The 19,753-nt window shown below is 32.8% G+C and overlaps 2 protein-coding genes and 1 long non-coding RNA gene across 4 annotated transcripts; 2 read left to right on the forward strand and 1 right to left on the reverse strand.

The window, feature by feature from the left end:
- Positions 1 to 973: 973 nt before the first annotated feature.
- Positions 974 to 2,792, forward strand: LOC132638323 (serine/threonine-protein phosphatase 7 long form homolog). Its single transcript, XM_060355253.1, has 3 exons — positions 974 to 1,933; positions 2,026 to 2,190; positions 2,274 to 2,792. The coding sequence occupies exons 1-3, from the start codon at positions 1,142 to 1,144 to the stop codon at positions 2,760 to 2,762; spliced, it is 1,446 nt and encodes a 481-aa protein (XP_060211236.1). The 5' UTR covers positions 974 to 1,141; the 3' UTR covers positions 2,763 to 2,792.
- Positions 2,793 to 2,803: 11 nt separating this feature from the next.
- On the forward strand, positions 2,804 to 3,881 carry LOC132638324 (uncharacterized). The gene is made up of 3 exons (XM_060355254.1): positions 2,804 to 3,407; positions 3,492 to 3,560; positions 3,728 to 3,881. The coding sequence occupies exons 1-3, from the start codon at positions 2,880 to 2,882 to the stop codon at positions 3,830 to 3,832; spliced, it is 702 nt and encodes a 233-aa protein (XP_060211237.1). The 5' UTR covers positions 2,804 to 2,879; the 3' UTR covers positions 3,833 to 3,881.
- A 4,629-nt stretch (positions 3,882 to 8,510) lies between these two features.
- Positions 8,511 to 12,716, reverse strand: LOC132635697 (uncharacterized). Of its 2 annotated transcripts, none has more exons than XR_009580688.1 (3): positions 11,524 to 12,716; positions 9,250 to 9,361; positions 8,511 to 8,621 (listed from the first exon to the last, which is right to left on the reverse strand). It is a non-coding gene; the product is annotated as an uncharacterized LOC132635697 (long non-coding RNA). The 2 variants fall into 2 exon arrangements; XR_009580687.1 differs by having other exon boundaries at positions 9,250 to 9,371.
- Between the last annotated feature and the right edge of the window lie 7,037 nt (positions 12,717 to 19,753).

Raw genomic sequence — 19,753 nt, forward strand, 5'->3', positions numbered from 1 at the left:
AAAAAATTCAAGTATAACGTGGACTGATCCACGTTATACAATATAAATTGTATAACGTGGATCAGTCCACATTATACAATTATAACTTGTATAACGTGGACTGATCCACGTTATACAATTTATATTGTATAACGTGGATCAGTCCACGTTATACAAGTTATATTGTATATTTGGACTGATCCTTTTGCCCTAAAATATTTCCCTTTCGTTCCCTTCCCTAAAATCTTCCGCCGCTTCTTCATTCCCTTCGTTGTCTTCCCTAAAATCTTCCATTCTCCTCCATTGCTTACAGAACCTCTATCTTCTTCTACTTTTCCTTCTCCTCTATTTTTTTTTAAACCCTGCAAAACAATCTAATTTTTGAAGCAGCTTCTTCAGCTTTATCTATTATTGCTATTTAAATTGAGGTATTTTTTCTAACTCATATAATATTGTATATTTATAATAGATATAGATCTGTTTGTCTTATATATCTTAATTGTTATTTTTTATTTGTGTTATTTAATACGTTTCTGTTATTTGTGTTATTTTAATTTGAACTTAAAATATGATTGTTAGAAGCATTATTATATAAAAGGTCCGATTTGTTTAGTAGCACTTTTGAAGAAATTTGTTGTTATGTTGCTGTTATTTTTGTTGATTGTTATATAAAAGATCTGAATAACTAAATAATATATTTTGTTAGGAATTGTTATGTTGCTGTTATTTCTGTTAGTGTTGTGGATGTTTGTAAAACGTGGACTGATCCACGTTATACAAAATATATTGTATAACGTGGAGCAATCCACGTTTTACAAGTTGAAACATTGTGGAACTGGATATTGCCAATAATAGACCGATGATGACATTTTCGGTACAGGAAAAAAGAATTGTGAAATGTGTCATAAACAATCGAATTTTTTTCCTCCCTTTTTGTGAATGTTGCTTTGTTTGATGTATTTATGCATTACCATAGTAATTTATGACTGCAGAACCTGTAATTTCTTCAATATATTTTGTTATGGATTTTTATACAATATATTTTGTTATGGATTGTTATACAATATATTTTGTTATGGATTTTTATATAATATATTTTTTTAATAGTGAGTTACTCCAAATAACTTGATCTGGACTTCATTTATTTTTTTTTGTATAAGGTATGGAGTTTCCACGGGTATGCGTACATCCGGGGCCAGAAGTGTACGATGTGTTAACACTCCAGGAGAAGCATCGATCAGAGGCTGTGTGGGATGGTTCCTTGAGAGGACCGACCGGATGCCTGTTTCCTCGCCGCGCGGATACTGAATTTTGGAAGCATGTGAGGCGTCATCCTTTTCATCCTCGCATCCTTGACTACTTTGGCCTGTGTGGATTTAGGGGAGTAATAGAGGTAGGATGTGTATCATATGATTGGGCAGTCATCACTGCACTTATAGAGAGATGGCGTCCTGAGACGCACACCTTTCATCTGTGTACAGGTGAGGCGACCATCACATTACAAAATATCGAGGTCATGTTTGGCTTGGTTGTTGATGGTTATCCCTTGAATAATCTTAATGCTAGATATATCGATATTGGTGGGTGGCAACAATTGATCCATGAGCTTACTGGTTGGGCACCCGGTCTGGATTGTTTTAATGGTGTTAGTAGGTTAGAAGTACATAAATTAATTGAATATATTAGAGGCTTAGATGATATTACAGATCAGACCCCAGAAATTGATATGCAACAGCGGGTTAGGTTGTACTTGCTATGGCTTTGTGGCGGCACGATATTTCCGGATAAGTCCGGTGACTTACTGAATTTAGATTATTTGCTTGACATGCGTGACCTTAGAGCAATGAATGAACAAGCTTGGGGAGCGGCTGCATTGTCATATTTGTATACTTGTTTATGCCGTGCTTCATTGAGGAAAGTGAAGGATGTGTGTAGATTCATTTCCTTATTGCAGGTACGTGTCCTTTAAAATTATATAATTTTATTTGGTTGTCCTATTTGATAGTTATAAGGTTTTTATGTATTTATTTTTATTTTTTAATATAGGTTTGGGCTTGGGAGCGCATTATACCGATGCAGCCACCATGCAGGGCTCTTCCGCCACACACGGCTCTTGCACGAAGGTGGACTCATCGTAAATCCCACGAAAATGAGGCACGTGATGTTTTACCCATATGTAGGGATGTATTGGACAACCTAATAGATGGCCAGGTATTTTATCATAATTATGGTTGTTAATGGCGTTTTGATAGAATAGTTATGCTTATGTGTAATTTATGTTCTTTCTATCGTAGTTTGTGTGGCAGCCTTATTCAGAGGCCATCATCAACAGACTCCCTGAGTGGTGTCTGCGTGGCCGAGATATTTGGATGGCGAAGGTTCCCCTTATTTGTGGGATCTATCGAGAGTGGCACATGGTAGACCGCGTTCTCAGACAGTTTGGTAGGAAGCAACATATTCCGGGTCCATGTGCAGAGATTGATCCTTTTCATTACAAACGTGACAAGCGGTATGCTATAAAAGTGGAAGATCAAGAATATTTTACCGAAACAGACTTTTTGTGGGGAAATCGTCGAGATAGTTTAATTCTGGCCGAGTATGAAACTCAAGATCCAGAGTCACTATCAGAGTATTTTTGTTGGTATCGACGTCACTCGCGCACTTTCATAGGAAATCCTGCGCATAAAGTGGATAGAGGATACCAACACATGGCAGGCAGGCATGAGGCACTGGTACGTACATTACATTCCATTAGATGTTTGATGTCTTTATATGTGTCTTAGACCACTCTCAAATATCGATTTTTTTTTTAGGCTTTAGGATATCAAGAATCATACAGGTTGGCTCAGCAGACTATCCAAGATCCAACCAAGTCTAATGAAGTGAAGGAAATAACAGAGATGTTTAGCCACATTAATACAGAGTCCATGGCTGCTGCCTATCTGGGGACGATGTTGAGTTTCGCTCCATATTATACACCACCGGCAGAGTATGTTGAGCCGCCTACTATGCAAGTGCCTCGTCATCAACGTCCTAATGTACCAATACCTGCGGCGCGTGGTAGAGGACGCCAATCAGGTAACAGACGGGGTCGAACTCCCGTGGATCACCAGTTGGTTGATGAGGAAGAGGTTCGTTTTGATCAAGATATGCCCAGCTCAACGATGCATGCAGATGATGATGCATATCACCCAATAATAGATTTTATGTCCAGCTCATCGACGTCAGCTCCCGAGGTTCAATCACCAGCGGTAATCAGAAGTGAGGGGCCTTTTCAGGCATTCGCATCGTCTGGGCCTATTAGCCTGGCAGTTATGGCCCAACAGTTTGGTGGTCAGACAAGCAGCTCTTATGGGATGACTGAGGGGCCTTTACCTGCATTCACTGGACAGAGCTCTTCAATTGGGAGGAGACTGAGTTTTACCGATGTGAGTATTCTAACCACTCAAATAGCTTGTATCTTGTTTAAAGTAATGGCTACTTTATGTGTCTTTATTATTTATTTTGCATAGTCTCCCATGGCATTTGATGTTGGATCCTCACACATTCCTGTGCCGGATGTACAGACTTTAGAGCCACAGGTTAGCTTTTAATTCAAATTTTTTTGAGACTTGTGGTTGTTATGTGGTGTTTTGTCTTGGTTGCTTTGGTTGTTTGTGTTGGTATATGGTATTGGAGGAACTCCTTGTTACAAGGGAGATGCTGCCTGATTTTACGTAGACAATCAATTTTTTTATGGCATTTACAGGATACAGGTGTGATACAAGAGGAGGTTCACCAACGTAGATCAAAACGAGAACGTCGTCAAACTCGGTGTGGCACGGGGGGGAAAAATGGACACTGTAAAAATTAAATTTTTATTATATAGTGGGTAACTTCATGTTGGGAAAAATTACTATTTTTATTTGCCAATTTCTGTATGTTTTTATTCAATTCTGGTTCACCTCGTTTCTGCATATTTAATGTGTGTAAAGTTTGCAACAAAATTGAATTGGAAAACGTTGGAGTGTAATTTTGTTGGCCAAATATGAATTGCAAATCGTTGGCTGACCAACGTTTTGCAATTCATATTATTGCAAAACGTTGGATTGCAAATCGTTGGCTGACCAACGTTTTGCAATTCATATTATTGCAAAACGTTGGCTGGCCAACGTTTTGCAATAATATGAATTGTAAAACGTTGGCTGGCCAACGTTTTACAATTCATATTGTTGGAAAACGTTGGCCAGCCAACGATTTGCAACAATATGAATTGTTAAACGTTGGCTGCCAACGTTTTTCCTCCAAAATCGCACAATACATGCGGTCGTCGAATCTGCCATGCAATCGTCAAATGAAGCGTGTTTTGCATAAAATCAAATAGTAAAATCCGTGAATCATTAACGTTTTACAAAATATGAACATATTATTGATTGGTAATTGATTCGAGAAATTGTTTTTACGTCAAATCACGCTTGCTGCTGTAAAAGTAAAAACGATCAATAATTTATAAATTTGTTTGTGTAAAATCATTGAATCTGCCATGTAATCGTCAAATCAAGCGTGTTTTGCGTAAAATCGAATAGTAAAATCCGTGAATCATTAGTTTTATATAAAATCCGTGAATCATTAGTTTTTCCTCACTAAATTCTACACTTCTCTATTGTAGACTTCATTTTTTAAGAACTCTCAACTTCTCTTTTGCACTCTCCATTAATTTCTACTTCTGTATTCTGTTGAAAAACATATGGCGGAAAATTATGTAAGAGTTAATTTATATTGGGGTGGGGAAGTTGTGTACGAAGAAGGTTCAGTTAGATATAACCGTCGTCCGGAAGCCGTACAACGCTTTCCAATTTCCCTGAAATACGATCGTCTACAACATGTTTTCATAAGCAAAATGACCATATCTGATCCAAATCTTTCGGTGGTTATCACTGGACGATATCCAACATCAATTACAGCTAGGGGATTTCCCATTTACGAGGAAACTCTTATTTCGGACGATGACTCCTTATCGTTATTTCTTCGAAGTCCTGACATATTTAGCAATCATATCAGTATAGCCACACTTGACATGTATGCAACTGTTGAACGCTCTACTAATGTTGGAGCACCCACTGACGATGAGTTTGATATTCGGGGTACTACGTATCTTCCCGCTATGAATATTGGGCTTCAAAGAGGTACACTTCAACAAGAAACAATGGTAGGAGTTGGTAGCCAGTCACATAACTTTGGTTGGACTATGCAGAGTTGTGATATTCCTGGACCGAGTAGTGCTCCAGATACAACTGAATTAGATGGCGGGAGTATAGTTCGATATCACCCTACTCAAGTAGAGTCATTTACAGAAAGGTAAATATAACGATGTTTTATGAAAACTTTCTCATTTACGTTCTATTTAATGTCTTTGTGCGTTTAACCATCACAAGAATACAACATATTATTTAGTTCTCATGTACTATTTTATAATATAACTTTCAGGATAACTATGTAAATTATTATACTGCAAATTCTAACTAACCTCTTTCATTGTTCATTCATGGAAAATAAAAAGAATACAACATGTTAATTTGTTCTCATGCACTATTTTTATAATATAACTTTATTTTTATTTTTCATTTTGTAATCGGCATGTTATTTTGATTATTTTTTATTTTTTAATTTGTCCTTGGGGTTAATATAATATTTTTAAATTTTAATTTTATTTATTTATGTAGGTGTAACGATTTTGAAGAAAACCCCGTGTTGACTCAACTCACACAAATTGTGAGCAATAACGACGTAGCTAATGATCACTCCGATAAGTCAGATAGTGATATCCCATTAGATCAAACAGAAACAGACGATGATCACTCATCTGATGGTGATGGTCATTCTGATGAAGACATTACTACTCCGAGTGATGGTAACGTTAGCTACCATTCTAATGCGATTCCATATTTGGACAACACAGAAGAAGGCCTGGATGATTTTGCCTTCATGAAAGATGACGGTCCAATTCGATCTGCACTTTGGGATTGTAATAAACCTGAATTTATCAGATCAGGTTAGTATGGTGACAATGAATATTCTTTTTATTTATTGGACCATTTTTAAGGGGTTGATAATTTTTCTTGTACTATGCAATTAGGTATGTTATTTCAGAACAAACAGGAAATGAAAGGCGCAGTGAGACTATATTGTCTCAAAGAAAAGAAAGAGTTCATTTGTGATCAATCCAAAGGTAAATTTTGGAGGGTTATTTGCAAGCGTCATATGTTGGGGTGTGAGTGGATGATCCGTTTTAGAGAAATTTCAAGTGGTATGTGGAAGGCAGGCAAAGCGGATCTCCACCACAGTTGTCTGACGGATGATTACAGAAAGGATCATTCCAATTTGAACAGTCATCTAATTGCTACTACGTTGATACCATATATTATGGTCGATCCATACATCAGTATTAAGTCAGTTCAGCAAAAAATAAAAGGATTGCATTTTTTTACTCCTAGTTATAGAAAAGCACAAAAGGGGCGTAAGAAAGCTATTGAAATGGTATTTGGTGATTTTGAAACCTCTTTCAAGACATTGCCCCGATACATGGCTGCCTTAAAATATTTCAATCCGGGGACCGTTGTTGAGTGGGAGCACCAATCAACTACAATGCAAGGTGAACACATCTTCAAGTTTCTGTTCTGGGCTTATAAACCAAGCATCGATGGATTCAAAAGTTGCAGGCTTGTCATCTCAATAGACGGTACTCATTTGTACGGTAAGTATGAGATGAAACTGCTAATTGCTGTTGGAATTGATGCAAACAATAACATTTTTCCACTTGCATATGTTATTGTTGCACGTGAGAGCTTTGAGTCCTGGACGTGGTTCCTTGTGTTGTTGTGGAGACATATTGTTCGTGAGAGACAAGGAATTGGACTTATTTCTGACCGTCATCAAGGAATCTTGCAATGTGTCCAAACACATGATTGGTTACAACCACCATCCACACACCATAGGTTTTGCGTTCGGCATTTGAAAAGCAACTTCAATAAAAAGTTCCTCAGTAGTGACCTTGAGAAGCTAATGTGGTTGGCGGCTACAGAGCACCAGAAGAAGAAGTATAAAATGAGGATGAAACAAATCAAAACAATGTCATCTCCAGCGTATTTGTGGTTAAAAGCTCTTCCGGAGGAAAAATGGACATTGCATAAGGACAACGGTCATAGGTGGGGGGCTATGACAACGAATGTCTCCGAATCTTATAACGGTTTATTGAAGAAAGCTCGTGGATTGCCAGTTACTGCCATGGTCCATTATACGTTTAAAAATCTTGTTGATCGGTTTGTTGAGAGAAGCACCCTTGCTGATTTGTTGATTGTGGATAAAAAAATTTGGCCGCACGCTGTTGAAAAGAAGTTTGATGAATACTGGGAGAGGTCCCTAAAGCATACTGACATGCAGCAATACAATGCAACTGAAGGGGTCTTTGAGATTCTAACATTTGCACACGAAGGTAAGGGCGGAAATATACATAAAGTCTCTGCCGAAGGGAAAAAATGTTCGTGTGGAAAGTGGAGAAACTACCATATGCCATGTTCACATGCAATTAAATTTTGTGATATTCGCGGAATTCAACCAAAGACCTATGTTAGCAAGTACTACAGTTGCAGGTTTTATAAGCAAACGTACAGTGGAAATTTTTCACCGTTAGGTGATGAGGCATATTGGCCACCTTCTCCCTTCAGTTTAATTGCAAACACTGAATACGAGCGAACTTCAGGAGCGCGGAGTACAACTAGAAGGAGGAATGAAATGGATATAGCTCCTGCTCGCATGGCTAGAAAGTGTAGTACGTGCAAGCAAACAGGTCATAACAAGAATCGTTGCCCCGATAGAAATCAGTAGTTGTTGTTGCTTATTGGTTTTTATGTTTTTTCTTAACTTGCACAATTGTTGTTTCTTTATGTACTCTTTCAAGAATATATAACATGTCTTGTGCAGTTTAATAGTTAGTATGTAATTTAACATTTACCATTTAGTTAATGTGTGACGTTTATTTAACTTATATTTAATTTTTTATTTCTGTTCGCATATATAACACATTTAATTATTTGCATGTGTTAAAATATTTATTTGAGTTAATCATGCTTTAAAAATTTAAAAAATCAATAAAAAAAATTTATTGATAACATAACCGAATATGATTTAAATCTAGACAACGTTATTTGGAAAACGAAAAAAAAAATATTTACAAGTATAACGTGGACGGATCCACGTTATACAATATAAATTGTATAACGTGGATCAGTCCACGTTATACAAGTTATAATTGTATAACGTGGACTGGTCCACGTTATACAATTTATATTGTATAACGTGGATCAGTCCACGTTATACTTGTAATTTTTTTTTAATTTTTTTTCGTTTTCTGACAATTTTAAAAAAAAAAATTGGGGTATATCGTGGATCAGCCCACGATATACCCGTTTTGGTATAATCAATTTTTAACGTTCCCTTTTGGTAAAAATCGTTTATTTTTATACCCTTTAGGCTCCGGGCTCATTAAATCATAGCACATGCTATTTCATGATATTGCCATCAATGTACTGCATTCCTCGTCCTGCAATTGGACATGGGATCAATTATGTTCTTTAAAACTCGCATAACCCAAAGTTCTCCTTCACCTAGATATACGAAGAGAATGCAATACATTATTATGAGTTCTGTTATGACAATCATATTAAGTGGCCAAAAAAAAAAAAACAGAATAGAATTGAATTGAATGTAAGTATTGAGGACAATACAAAAGAGCCGAACAATCATTGACAACCGGGAAGTTACACATATATAGCAAACTTCTAGATTCGCGTGTTCTGTGTCCTTGGCTTTCCAACATGGACCAGCCAAATAGTTTGCCAAACCAAAGAAATTATTCTTTCAAGCACACATGAAGCATGTTCAAGTCCAAGGATGGTGGCGTGTCCGTGTACAGCATTCAATAACGTGTGTTTCTCATAAGGTATTGCTTTATTGCCTAATTGTTTACATCTTGAAGGATAATTAGCTGTAATATATATTCTCATTTGAACTCCATTATTGATTGAATATTGGAAAAAGAGGTCATCTACTGCTGAAATTTGTACCCCAAGTTCAATAAATACAGCATAAGGAGATAATAAACACAAAGATATATGTAACATTTTATCTATTACAGATGTCATTGCCACATAAAGATGTATCCACTCTAGAGGAAATCCAAATATATTATTTTCATGCTAGTAGTGTCTAAGAAATTTGAGGCTTAGCTCTTACTTGATGCAGCAGAACTGGAAGGTAACAACATTTTCTTAGCATGATATTGTAAGTATCACACCTTTCTGACATAATTATAGTGTAGAGCGACATCGCCTGAAATTGCTGCTACCTGGATTGATCTGTAAAGTTAAATTAAATCCTTGTAGAGATAAATCACATGAATAATTACTAATTTTGCTTGAATCAAATCCAACTCCAGGCTTTCCTAAGGATAAACCCCATGTGGCTAGTTATAATAATGTTTCAGGGCATATTAAAGCTAAAACTCCCACAATATGAATGTAAAATGTCATCATCAGTTCATTGCATGAATCAAAATACTACCTCTTCTTGAAATGAGGGAAGTTCTTGCTATGCCAAACTAAGTTAATTCTATTCCTCTACACCATATGTGGTCCATATATAACTTGTAACTACAATTTGAAAGCGACGAAATAAACAAATTAAAGCACAAAAGCAAGCACTACCAACACTGGTTGTTTCAATAAACTGTGTGCAGAGATTTAGGCCTTAGCAACCTAAAGATAAACATAAATCTGTGGAGCTCTAACACGTTGAGGGATCGAAGAAACAATACCAAGAAAAATAGTTCATAGCCTTTTTGAGGTGACAGATGAGACACTTTGAGTCCTCCATGATCATGGCAAGTAAATTTTATTTTATCCTTTGAGTAGAAAAGCCATTTCACTGAGGTGGATCCTAGTGGGAATGATGCTTTAATAGTCTTAAAAAAGGGGCAAAGTAAGAAAGAAAAAGAATATACAAAAAGGAGAAATCATATTAAATTATCAAAGTCAGATGAATTATGATGGTTATAGTGGAAATGTGTTCTAAGTTCAATACAAAGTTAACAAATTTCAAATTATTGTTCTGCTTTAGTAGTTATTAGATTTGGAATATCAAATGAGGGCAAAGTAGTATAACTGTTTATTTTCGAAGGGAGTAAAATTTTCAGCTATTTAAATTACTCATTATTCAATAAATGGTTTGATTCCTATCTTTGTGGCAGGAAAAATTTTGTTCTTCAGCTAAGATTATTCAGTAACAATCATGTCCACGTGATCGTACTAAAAAATATAACCGAAGCAACTCGCTACAATGTATCTGAAGCAATATTCCTCTATCAAGGGATAAGTCAATAGCTTCTTTATAGCTAACAAACTAAAATAAAAAAACCAGCGAACTAATAGACTTCTTCAAAAGATTTTTCTTAAAATTGAGAACGCTTTTTATTCATATTTAAATATTTCTTCTAATGGCAAGAGATATAAACACGTGCCTAAAACACACCGCAAATGAACATAGGATATAGATATCAGAAAGTCTTTCAGAACTCCACATAATTAGTCACATTGACCGTTCTAGTACAAAGTGTTCTTATATATAAACCAAAGATACATTAGTTAACCCAATACCAATGGCATTGTTGAAACTTGAAAACCAGAGAAGACATCAAGACATCTAGTTCAGTTTAGTTGCTCTTCTAAAAATTAGTAGGCACATATTCATATTTTATAATTTGAGAACTACGCTCCAGGTTGATTTTTTTTTTCTTGTTAACTGGTCATAACTGGAAAACTAAGGCCCAACACACACCATCCATGTAATTTTTGTGATCATATAAAAGCTTTTAAATCTTTCTTATTTAAAGTTTAACTCTTAATTAGTTTGTTCTTTTTTTAACATGATTCATGTAAATTAAGGTGAACTATATAGGGGGATCTTAATTAGTAGCTCAGTCGATTGGCTACCTGAACTTTCACTTTATTTGTGAGAGTTCAATTCTCCACCTTGTAATCCCCTCCCCCTCGAGAAATTTGCATGATTGCCCTTATTTAGGGGTGGTCTTTAATTTTTGCGTTTCGCCTAAAAATTCATGGGTTCCGGATTCGAACTCCTGCTCAATCAAAAATTTTTAAAAAAAAATCGCAAAGCAGAGTTTGGTAGCAAAGTAAGTCTATTCGGGCAAACGAAAAAAAAAAAAAAAAAAGTTGCCTTAAGGCAGACTTTTGCCTCAACCTAGTGTGACTTACACTTCGTATCCCAAATCCAACCAAAACGAACACATGCATGGATTTAGTTGTACAAATATGGAAGCGAAGAACCCCGACAACATACCATTTTCACAACATCAACGACCATCAAAGAAAAAACTCATACTTTGAAACAGTGTGGAATATGGAGAAGCAACTCAGTAAAACATATATATATATATAATCAACACTGAAAGATGAAGAAGAAAAAAGCACAAGAAAAAGTTTAAAAACTCACCTGAAGAGATAGATGGAACTTCAAAACAGGGAAGGAGTAGCGATTAGCAATGGAGAATTGTGAAGAGACCTGCAATTGGCCGACGGAATTATCAATTCATCCAAAATTTAAAATTGAAAAAGTCCGACATTACCATCCAGACATGAATTGGAAAGTTGAAAAGCATAACTATGAAGAGAATTAAAGAGTTCATTGATGAACACTGGAATAAGGAAATCTTGCGTTGGAATGCTAAAGACCCAGACGGATGGTTCTAATTAGGTTTTGATAATTTATTTTTTTTAATTTCTTTTGATATTTATTCTGAGGCCGGATTAATTTAGACTCATTCCACGACGTCTTATTTTAGAGTAACACGCATCCTACTAAAAGTCTTTTTATATCTAAGACTTGAATTCAAAATCTGTAATTAAGATGAAAAGGTACTTATTACTCTACCAGAATCTATAATGATTTCTGACCGATATTATTTTTATTGTTCTATTAGTACAACTGAATTTTCAAGTACATATAGTCAATCATACACTATAAACGAATTCCTCATGGTGAAGTAATTATAGGTTTGGTTTGCAAATAATTTAAACATAAAATTAAGAATAAGTTGATTCATGATGTACATCAATGTATTTTTATTAGCGTTTTGTTTGGTCTAAGTAAAAAGATTTATCGATTATATTATTAGTTGTATAATCATATGTGATTAACAAAATTAGCATTAAATAATTAAAAATCAATTTATAGATACTAATTTTTATTTTTCTCTAATAAAAACAATTTTAATTAATAAATTTTGAGCATAAGCTATATCAACTATGAATACTTTTATTTATTGTATGAGATTTTGATGTTTTGTTGTAATATTATGTGTATTTTTGTATTTATTATCGGCTTTTTGTTTGGTCTAAATAAAAAGTTTTATCGATTATAGTACTAGTTATAATGATATGTGATTAACATAATTAGCATTAAATAGTTAAAATCAAAATAGAGATCAGTGATATCTAGCTGAGAAGATGAAGAGAATTGAAATAGTAGTTTGAAGAAAAATAATAATCATGCAAAAGAGACTGATTAAGGACGAAAAAGAGAAATAAAAAGAAAAATTTTGATAAGCAGAAAAATATTGACAACAACAATGAATTTTAGTCATAAAATTGGTAAATTTGAAGAGAACCGGAAGAAATTGAGATAAAAGCTGACCAAAATTTGCAACACCCAGATGAGAAAGACGAAAAGAACTCAAAGACCCGTCCTCAAAAATCTAGAGCAAAGAGTATTCTGGAAGACTCGATGGGTCTCTCTTGTTGAACTGATTCTTCTAGAATTGAAACCCGTACATGCATGTGAGATTTTTTGTGGAAAAAAAAACTCTTTTGCCCTTGGTCGTCCTACTCTTGGCTCTTCTATATAGTAGACTAGACGACCTATGCGCACGGGCCCAACATTTTAGATTATAGTGCATTTATGTGTATGTAGTTATTTTTGAATAGTGATAATATATATATATATATATATATATATATATATATATATATATATATATATATATATATATCATGTTCAAAATACGATTAATATAACATTGTAGTTTGTGCTCCGTATCTAAAATTTTATTATATTAATGTTTGCTATGAACACAAAATCGGTAAATTTATTAATATTTTTTAAAAGAGAAGACTTGTTTAAAAGGAAACTATTTTCTTCTCTTTGAGATAAAACAATAGCAATATTTAAGCATCAGTTGATACTTTCAATTTTAATTTGATTAATTTAAAGGTGTAAAATACTTATTATTTTTTATCAAATTTTGATTTGGACAATTTTAATTCAAATTATTAAATTAATTTTACATGTTTAAAACGAAACAAAGTAGAAATTGATTTTTTATTTAAATGAAGAAATACTATTTTTTAATTTTTGGTAAATATTCTCGGTTTAGCTCATTTTACTTGTCATGTTGTCTTTTGTATGGTTTTTTAAGAAAACGTCGATTAGAATTATAATTTGACTAAGTTACCTTATTCATTATTTGATCTCCATTTGATAAAAAAAAAATTACGACATTAATTTCTTTTCACATTTATTAAAGTAAGAATAAAAATAAAAAAGTAATTAAATTCTATCTTATTTTAAAATATAAATATTTTAAGTATATTTATTTTAGTAAACATAACAAATAAATGACATGGCGGAATAGCAAATACAATAGTTTAATATCTAGATTAGATCTGAGGCTAATATAAAAAGAGAAAGGAAATTGTATGGTTTGACTACTTAACCTTTTGAAGAAAAGCAATTTCATGGATTGACACGCACGCGGATATTTTTTTTAATATGGGGTTCACTGTTTTTTTTTTTATATTGCTTGATTTTAATAATATGGGGTCCACTTGTTTTTTCCCATGAGTTTGGAGATGGTGAGTTCAATTTTGTTCTTCCTTTTTTTTTATTGCTCGGTGTTATTTAGTATGAGGCCCCCCCCCCCCCAATTTTTTTAAGGGATAACGGACGAAAACCCATGTTTTATATAGTTTTTTTTTTTATATTGCTTGGTGTTGTTTAGTATGGGGTCCACCCTTTTGGACATTATTAGTTTGCACTATTTTTATGCATATAATATATATATATATATATATATATATATATACACTATGTTCAAAACACAATTAATATAACATTATAGTTCGTGCTCCGTATCTAAAACTTTATTATATTAGTGTTTGCTATGAATACAAAGTCTGCACTTTTTTTTTGACATTGTTTTTTTTTTAATATGGGATTCACTTTTTTTTTATATTGCTTGATTTTGTCAATATGTGATACTATGTTCAAAACACGATTAATATAACATTGTAGTTTGTGCTATGTATCTAAAACTTTATTATATTAGTGTTTGCTACGAATACAAAGTCCGCACTCTTTTTTTGAAATTGTTTGTTTTTTTAATATGGGATTCACTTTTTTTTTATATGGCTTGATTTTGTTAATATGGAGTCCACCTTTTTTTTTTTCCCGTGAGTTTGGACATGGTAGTTGTATAATAATTTCATTTGCTTTCACTAATGGGTTGATACGCATGTGGCAATAAATCCATCATTATTTATTTAACTGTTTGATTTTCTAAGCACTTTTGTATTTTAAGTATGTTGTTGTACAATAATTTCATTTGCTCCCTCTAATGGGTTGATACGCATGTGGCAATGAATCCATCATTATTGATTTAATTGTTTAATTTTCTAAGTACTTTTTTTATAACATTGTTTGTTTTTTTAATATGGGATTCACTTTTTTTTTTAATATTGCTTGATTTTGTTAATATGGGATCCACTTTTTTTTCCCGTGAGTTTGGATGTGCTGGGTTCCACTTTTTTTTCTTTTTTTTTTATTACTGGTTGGTGTTTAATATGGGGTACGCATGTGGCAATGAATCCATCAAGCTATATGGGCCCACAATTTTATTTTTCAAAAATTGGAAAACAGATTTAATATATAAGTATTTTAAGTATGTTGCTGTACAATAATTTCATTTGCTCCCACTAATGGGTTGATACGCATGTGGCAATAAATCCATCATTATTGATTTAATTGTTTGATTTTCTAAGCACTTTTGTATTTTAAGTATGTTGTTGAACAATAATTTCATTTGCTCCCTCTAATGGGTTGATACGCATGTGGCAATGAACCCATCATTATTGATTTAATTGTTTAATTTTCTAAGCACTATTTTTTTAACATTATTTGTTTTTTTAATATGGGATTCACTTTTTTTTTTAATATTGCTTGATTTTATTAATATGGGATCCACTTTTTTTTCCCGTGAGTTTGGATGTGGTGAGTTCCAATTTTTTTTTCTTTTTTTATTATATTACTAGTTGGTGTTTAATATGAGGCCCATAATTTTTTTCATTTGCTCCCTCTAATGGGTTGATACGCATGTGGCAATGAATTCATCATTATTGATTTAATTGTTTGATTTTCTAAGCACTTTTTTTTATAACATTGTTTGTTTTTTTAATATGAGATTCACTTTTTTTTTTTTTTAGTATTGCTTGATTTTCTTAATATGGGATGCACTTTTTTTTTCCCGTGAGTTTGGATGTGGTGGGATCCACTTTATTTTCCCTTGAGTTTGGATGTGGTGAATTCCACTTTTTTTTTCTTTTTTTTATTATATTACTGGTTGGTGGTTAATATGGGGCCCATAATTTTTTTAAAAATATTAGTAGTTGTTTAAAATATGTGGGCCCACAATTTTATTTTATTTTTTTGGTTGGTTGACGATGAAGCATGGGTGCAAACCCATGCTTCTATATAGTAGTAATAAAAAGAAACATGTTGACCACCCAATTAAAACAAGTTTGGTTTAGTTGGTGTGGCGGAGCAAGGTAGGATTTGGAAATACTTTCGGTCCTTTGTCGGTCTTTTTTAGCTACTACATATGCACGGGCCCTAACAATTTGAACATTCAACCTTCTTCTTTTTTTTGGGGGGGGGGGGGGGGGTTGTTGTTGGGTGGGGGGTGATTTTCTCACTTGATGTTCAATACCGACTTTGAGACCCCTTTAATTCGTATTCATGCAAGAAAATCTCACTTTTAAGAATTAAAGCGGTTTTTGCTAAATGTGATTTCATACCTAGAGTTCAAACCCAAAGACCTGATTAAGAATGAAGAAGTACTTATCACTTCACCATAACCTTTGATGAGTTTTGACAGTTAAGTTGCTCTTTCTTCTCCTTATTATCTTTTAATGTTCTTTTAAGTGAATTTTAAGTACTTATAGTCCATTGATACACTACAAGCAGGTTCCTCATCGTGATGCAATTAGAAATTATTTGATTTGCAAACAAGTTTTACATAAATTCAAGTTCCTCGTGAAGTAATTACAAATTAGTTGATTCTTATTTGATTTGCAAACAAGTTCTACATAAACTCAGGTTCCTCATGAAGTAATTACAAATTATTTGATTCGCACCAAGCTCTCAAGTTCTACATAAATTCAAGTTCCTCATGAAGTAATAACAAACTATTTGATTCGCACCAAGTTCTACATAAATTAACAATCAAAATAAGAAAATGTTGATTAATAATATAATCTTTACGTTATTGTATTTATTATTGAATTTTCTTTGGTCTATATAAAAAGTTTTATTAATTATAGTATTAGTTGTATAATTATATGTGATCTACATGATTAGCATTATGTAATTAAAAGTTAATTTATAATTACTAATTTCATGTATCTCGAATAAAAATAATTTTAATAGATAAATTTTTAGCATAAGCTACATTAACCGTGAATTTGTCTACTAAATCACCCTTAGCGATTCATAGACCATTTTAGATTTGTTTGTGACATCTTCTTATAGAAGCAATGTTAACATTTTTTCGGTCATTTTAATTTTAGCAGATATCATCAGATGAAACTAAATCATTCTCAGAGATTCATAGACCACGTTTTGATTTGTTTGTGACATCCTCTTATAGAAGCGATGTTAACATATTTTTTGTCATTTTAATTTAGCTGATATCATCAAATGGACGCTTTCATAAAAATTATCAATTGCTAAATTAAAATAAATCTTCACTTTATTTTTGTTGCTCTTATAGTTTATTTCATTGTGTTCGTAAAAGATTTAATTGTATGTTTATTGAAGTCAAAAGAACGATTCTAAGTATTTATGTGGAAGTGGTACTTTCCTTCTCAACAGCAAGAAAGTCATAAGACTTGTAATATTTTGTAAGTTCTTTAGTTATTAATATTGGATTTCATTGTTGTTGTAAATAAACCTTATACGGTGAACCTAATTGTCAGATTTTTTAAATTGAAGCTCTTTCTTTTAGGGTATATATTACCTGCGATTTATTATTATATAATGTAATATTGTAATTCCTTGAAGTACACAATAAAAGGAACCAAAGTAAGACACCTAAGAATAGAAATTAATCCTCTGTAGGAAAGAAATAAAATATGAATATGTAGAAGCCTTTTCATTATCATTTTAAAATACAAAATTCATATATTTTCTTAAATATGTGCAGAGAATATACATGTTTGCTTACCTTATGATATTTTTTAAAAAAATTCCTCACTTAAGGTATGTATTATAATAATATCAACAAAAAATTATGATACTTCATGTGCGAATCTTCTTTACTTTAACTTTTTTACAAAATTGTTAATCAAATATATTAATATATAAATAAATGTTCCGAAAGATAACTTGATTCAACTCAAACTTGGGTAGTATTAAACAAGTAAAGCTTGTTCACTTTCTAGCTAGGCTCTTTTATCTTGTGAGGATTTAAGTTTGCATATATAATTATAAAAGCCTAAATCTATCAAGTACATAGAGTATTATATTTATTTCCTCACGTTTATATTATGTGGTAATTTTTAGCTTTTCCATTTAGCCATAAATGATCTTTTATATAATAAAAAAGGTATTAATATTTTTAAAAAAAATTTACCCTATTAAATAAGTGGATTTTTACATAACCAAGCAATCATATTAAATATGTATTATTTAATTAAGGATAATTTAATGAAAACACCTCCTAGTTTCTAAGAGTGAGTGTGTTTCTTATGGAGTGTGCTCAACCAAAAAATATCATATAATATAGAACGGATGGAGTATTTTTATATTTGACATCAAAAAATCATTATTCTAATTATAAGTCAATTTTTTATTCAAAGTATGCATATACTGTAATAAGGTTTTTCAAATTGTTTGATATATATGCTGAATTTAGTTGTCTTATCAAATTACATTACTTGTCATGTCATATATTTATAAAATTAATTTGAGCAAATAAATAAATAATAGATTTTAAAAAGTTTTGAGGTGAATATGTTGGAAATCTTACGAAAAATACTTCATCGCTAACATGTGTAGGGACTTTTCTTCATTACGAACACTTGTAGGGACTTCTCTTCATCACGAACACTTGTAGGAACTTCTTCTAAGCTTGAGGAAAATACTTGATCACGAACACTTGTAGAGCATTCTTCGTAGCTTGAGGCATGTCAATGGCACTGTCCTTAAGGATATTTCACCCGGTATGGGTGTATCCCCCAGGATTCAACAAGCTCTTCTAGTTCAAAACTAGGAGCCAGAATCTAACAAAGATTTATCTTATATAAACCCAGCAATACAAAATATATTATCAAGTGTTATCCTAAAAAAATATTATATAGGGAATGAAAATCTACCAAGAATAAGAACTCCAACGGTCTAAAGACCATTCATGGCTGAATTGTATTCATTATCCATTAAGGCTATATTAATATAATATTATTAATAATAAATATGAGTAAAGATTAATGACAATGGTCAAATACCATTTGCCAAACTAAGGGAAGGAAACGGCCAATAGTAGTCATTCAATGGCCATATTCAATTTGCATAAAACACATTAATATGATAAAATAATGACTCATTAATATATAACACAATAATGGATTAAAATTTTCTTTTTGAGATATTAAACTCAATTTTTCACAACAATCCCCCACTATCTCAAAAAGAATAAAAGAAATAGAATAAAATAAGATGTTTTGCTGGATTTTCACATATGAGTACAATGCGTCGAATTTGGTGTCTTGTAGACTATGAACCAGACCTAGATAAAATAAGATTAACTTGCAGAACAATTGGTGAAGTTTAGAACTTCTATGAACCAAGAATTCATTTGTAAGCCAGGGTCTTATTCTATCACATTATACTCGCACAATCTTTGTCGTTATCGCGGTTTTGCGCTAAGAGGTCATGCGCGTGTCCTGGTATTCATGAGTGCTCTAGAAATCCGTCACAATTTCATAGAAGCGGCACCACTCCACACTCATATAGGTCCACCCATCAAGTGTATTCTGCAGAGCAATACACCACCTATAAAGGATATAGTAATGGATTAAGAGTTTATAGCTCAACCTCACTTTGTCTTGCAGATTTGCACTATATTCACACACCATAGGAAGGGACATAGTTTAATAGTGCACTTATGATCAACTAATGACTTGTTATTACCCATATGAACCTAATTCATGGGATCTCTAATCACATAGGTTGGGTTACCATCATTGTTAATCTTCTCAAATGACAAAAGTCTCATTCCCCTCGATGTTTCTTTTAGTCTTGTGAATCGGTCAAATTCACCTCAGACATCACATAATAATTTCATCTCATAAGTTTTATCACTTTATGTTCCAAACGAATATGTTTTATTGCCACC

The sequence above is a fragment of the Lycium barbarum genome, chromosome 4, assembly GCF_019175385.1.
Source record: "Lycium barbarum isolate Lr01 chromosome 4, ASM1917538v2, whole genome shotgun sequence".
Taxonomy (NCBI): domain Eukaryota; kingdom Viridiplantae; phylum Streptophyta; class Magnoliopsida; order Solanales; family Solanaceae; genus Lycium; species Lycium barbarum.

What these genes read in the sequence shown, in the direction of transcription:
- LOC132638323 (XM_060355253.1), top strand. Translation starts at nt 1,142, where the DNA reads ATGGAGTTTCCACGGGTATGCGTACATCCGGGGCCAGAAGTGTACGAT. An exon ending in GATTCATTTCCTTATTGCAG is followed by an intron (nt 1,934 to 2,025) that starts GTACGTGTCCTT and finishes TTTTTAATATAG; the next exon opens with GTTTGGGCTTGGGAGCGCAT. An exon ending in ACAACCTAATAGATGGCCAG is followed by an intron (nt 2,191 to 2,273) that starts GTATTTTATCAT and finishes TTTCTATCGTAG; the next exon opens with TTTGTGTGGCAGCCTTATTC.
- LOC132638324 (XM_060355254.1), top strand. Translation starts at nt 2,880, where the DNA reads ATGTTTAGCCACATTAATACAGAGTCCATGGCTGCTGCCTATCTGGGG. An exon ending in GGAGACTGAGTTTTACCGAT is followed by an intron (nt 3,408 to 3,491) that starts GTGAGTATTCTA and finishes TATTTTGCATAG; the next exon opens with TCTCCCATGGCATTTGATGT. An exon ending in TACAGACTTTAGAGCCACAG is followed by an intron (nt 3,561 to 3,727) that starts GTTAGCTTTTAA and finishes TGGCATTTACAG; the next exon opens with GATACAGGTGTGATACAAGA.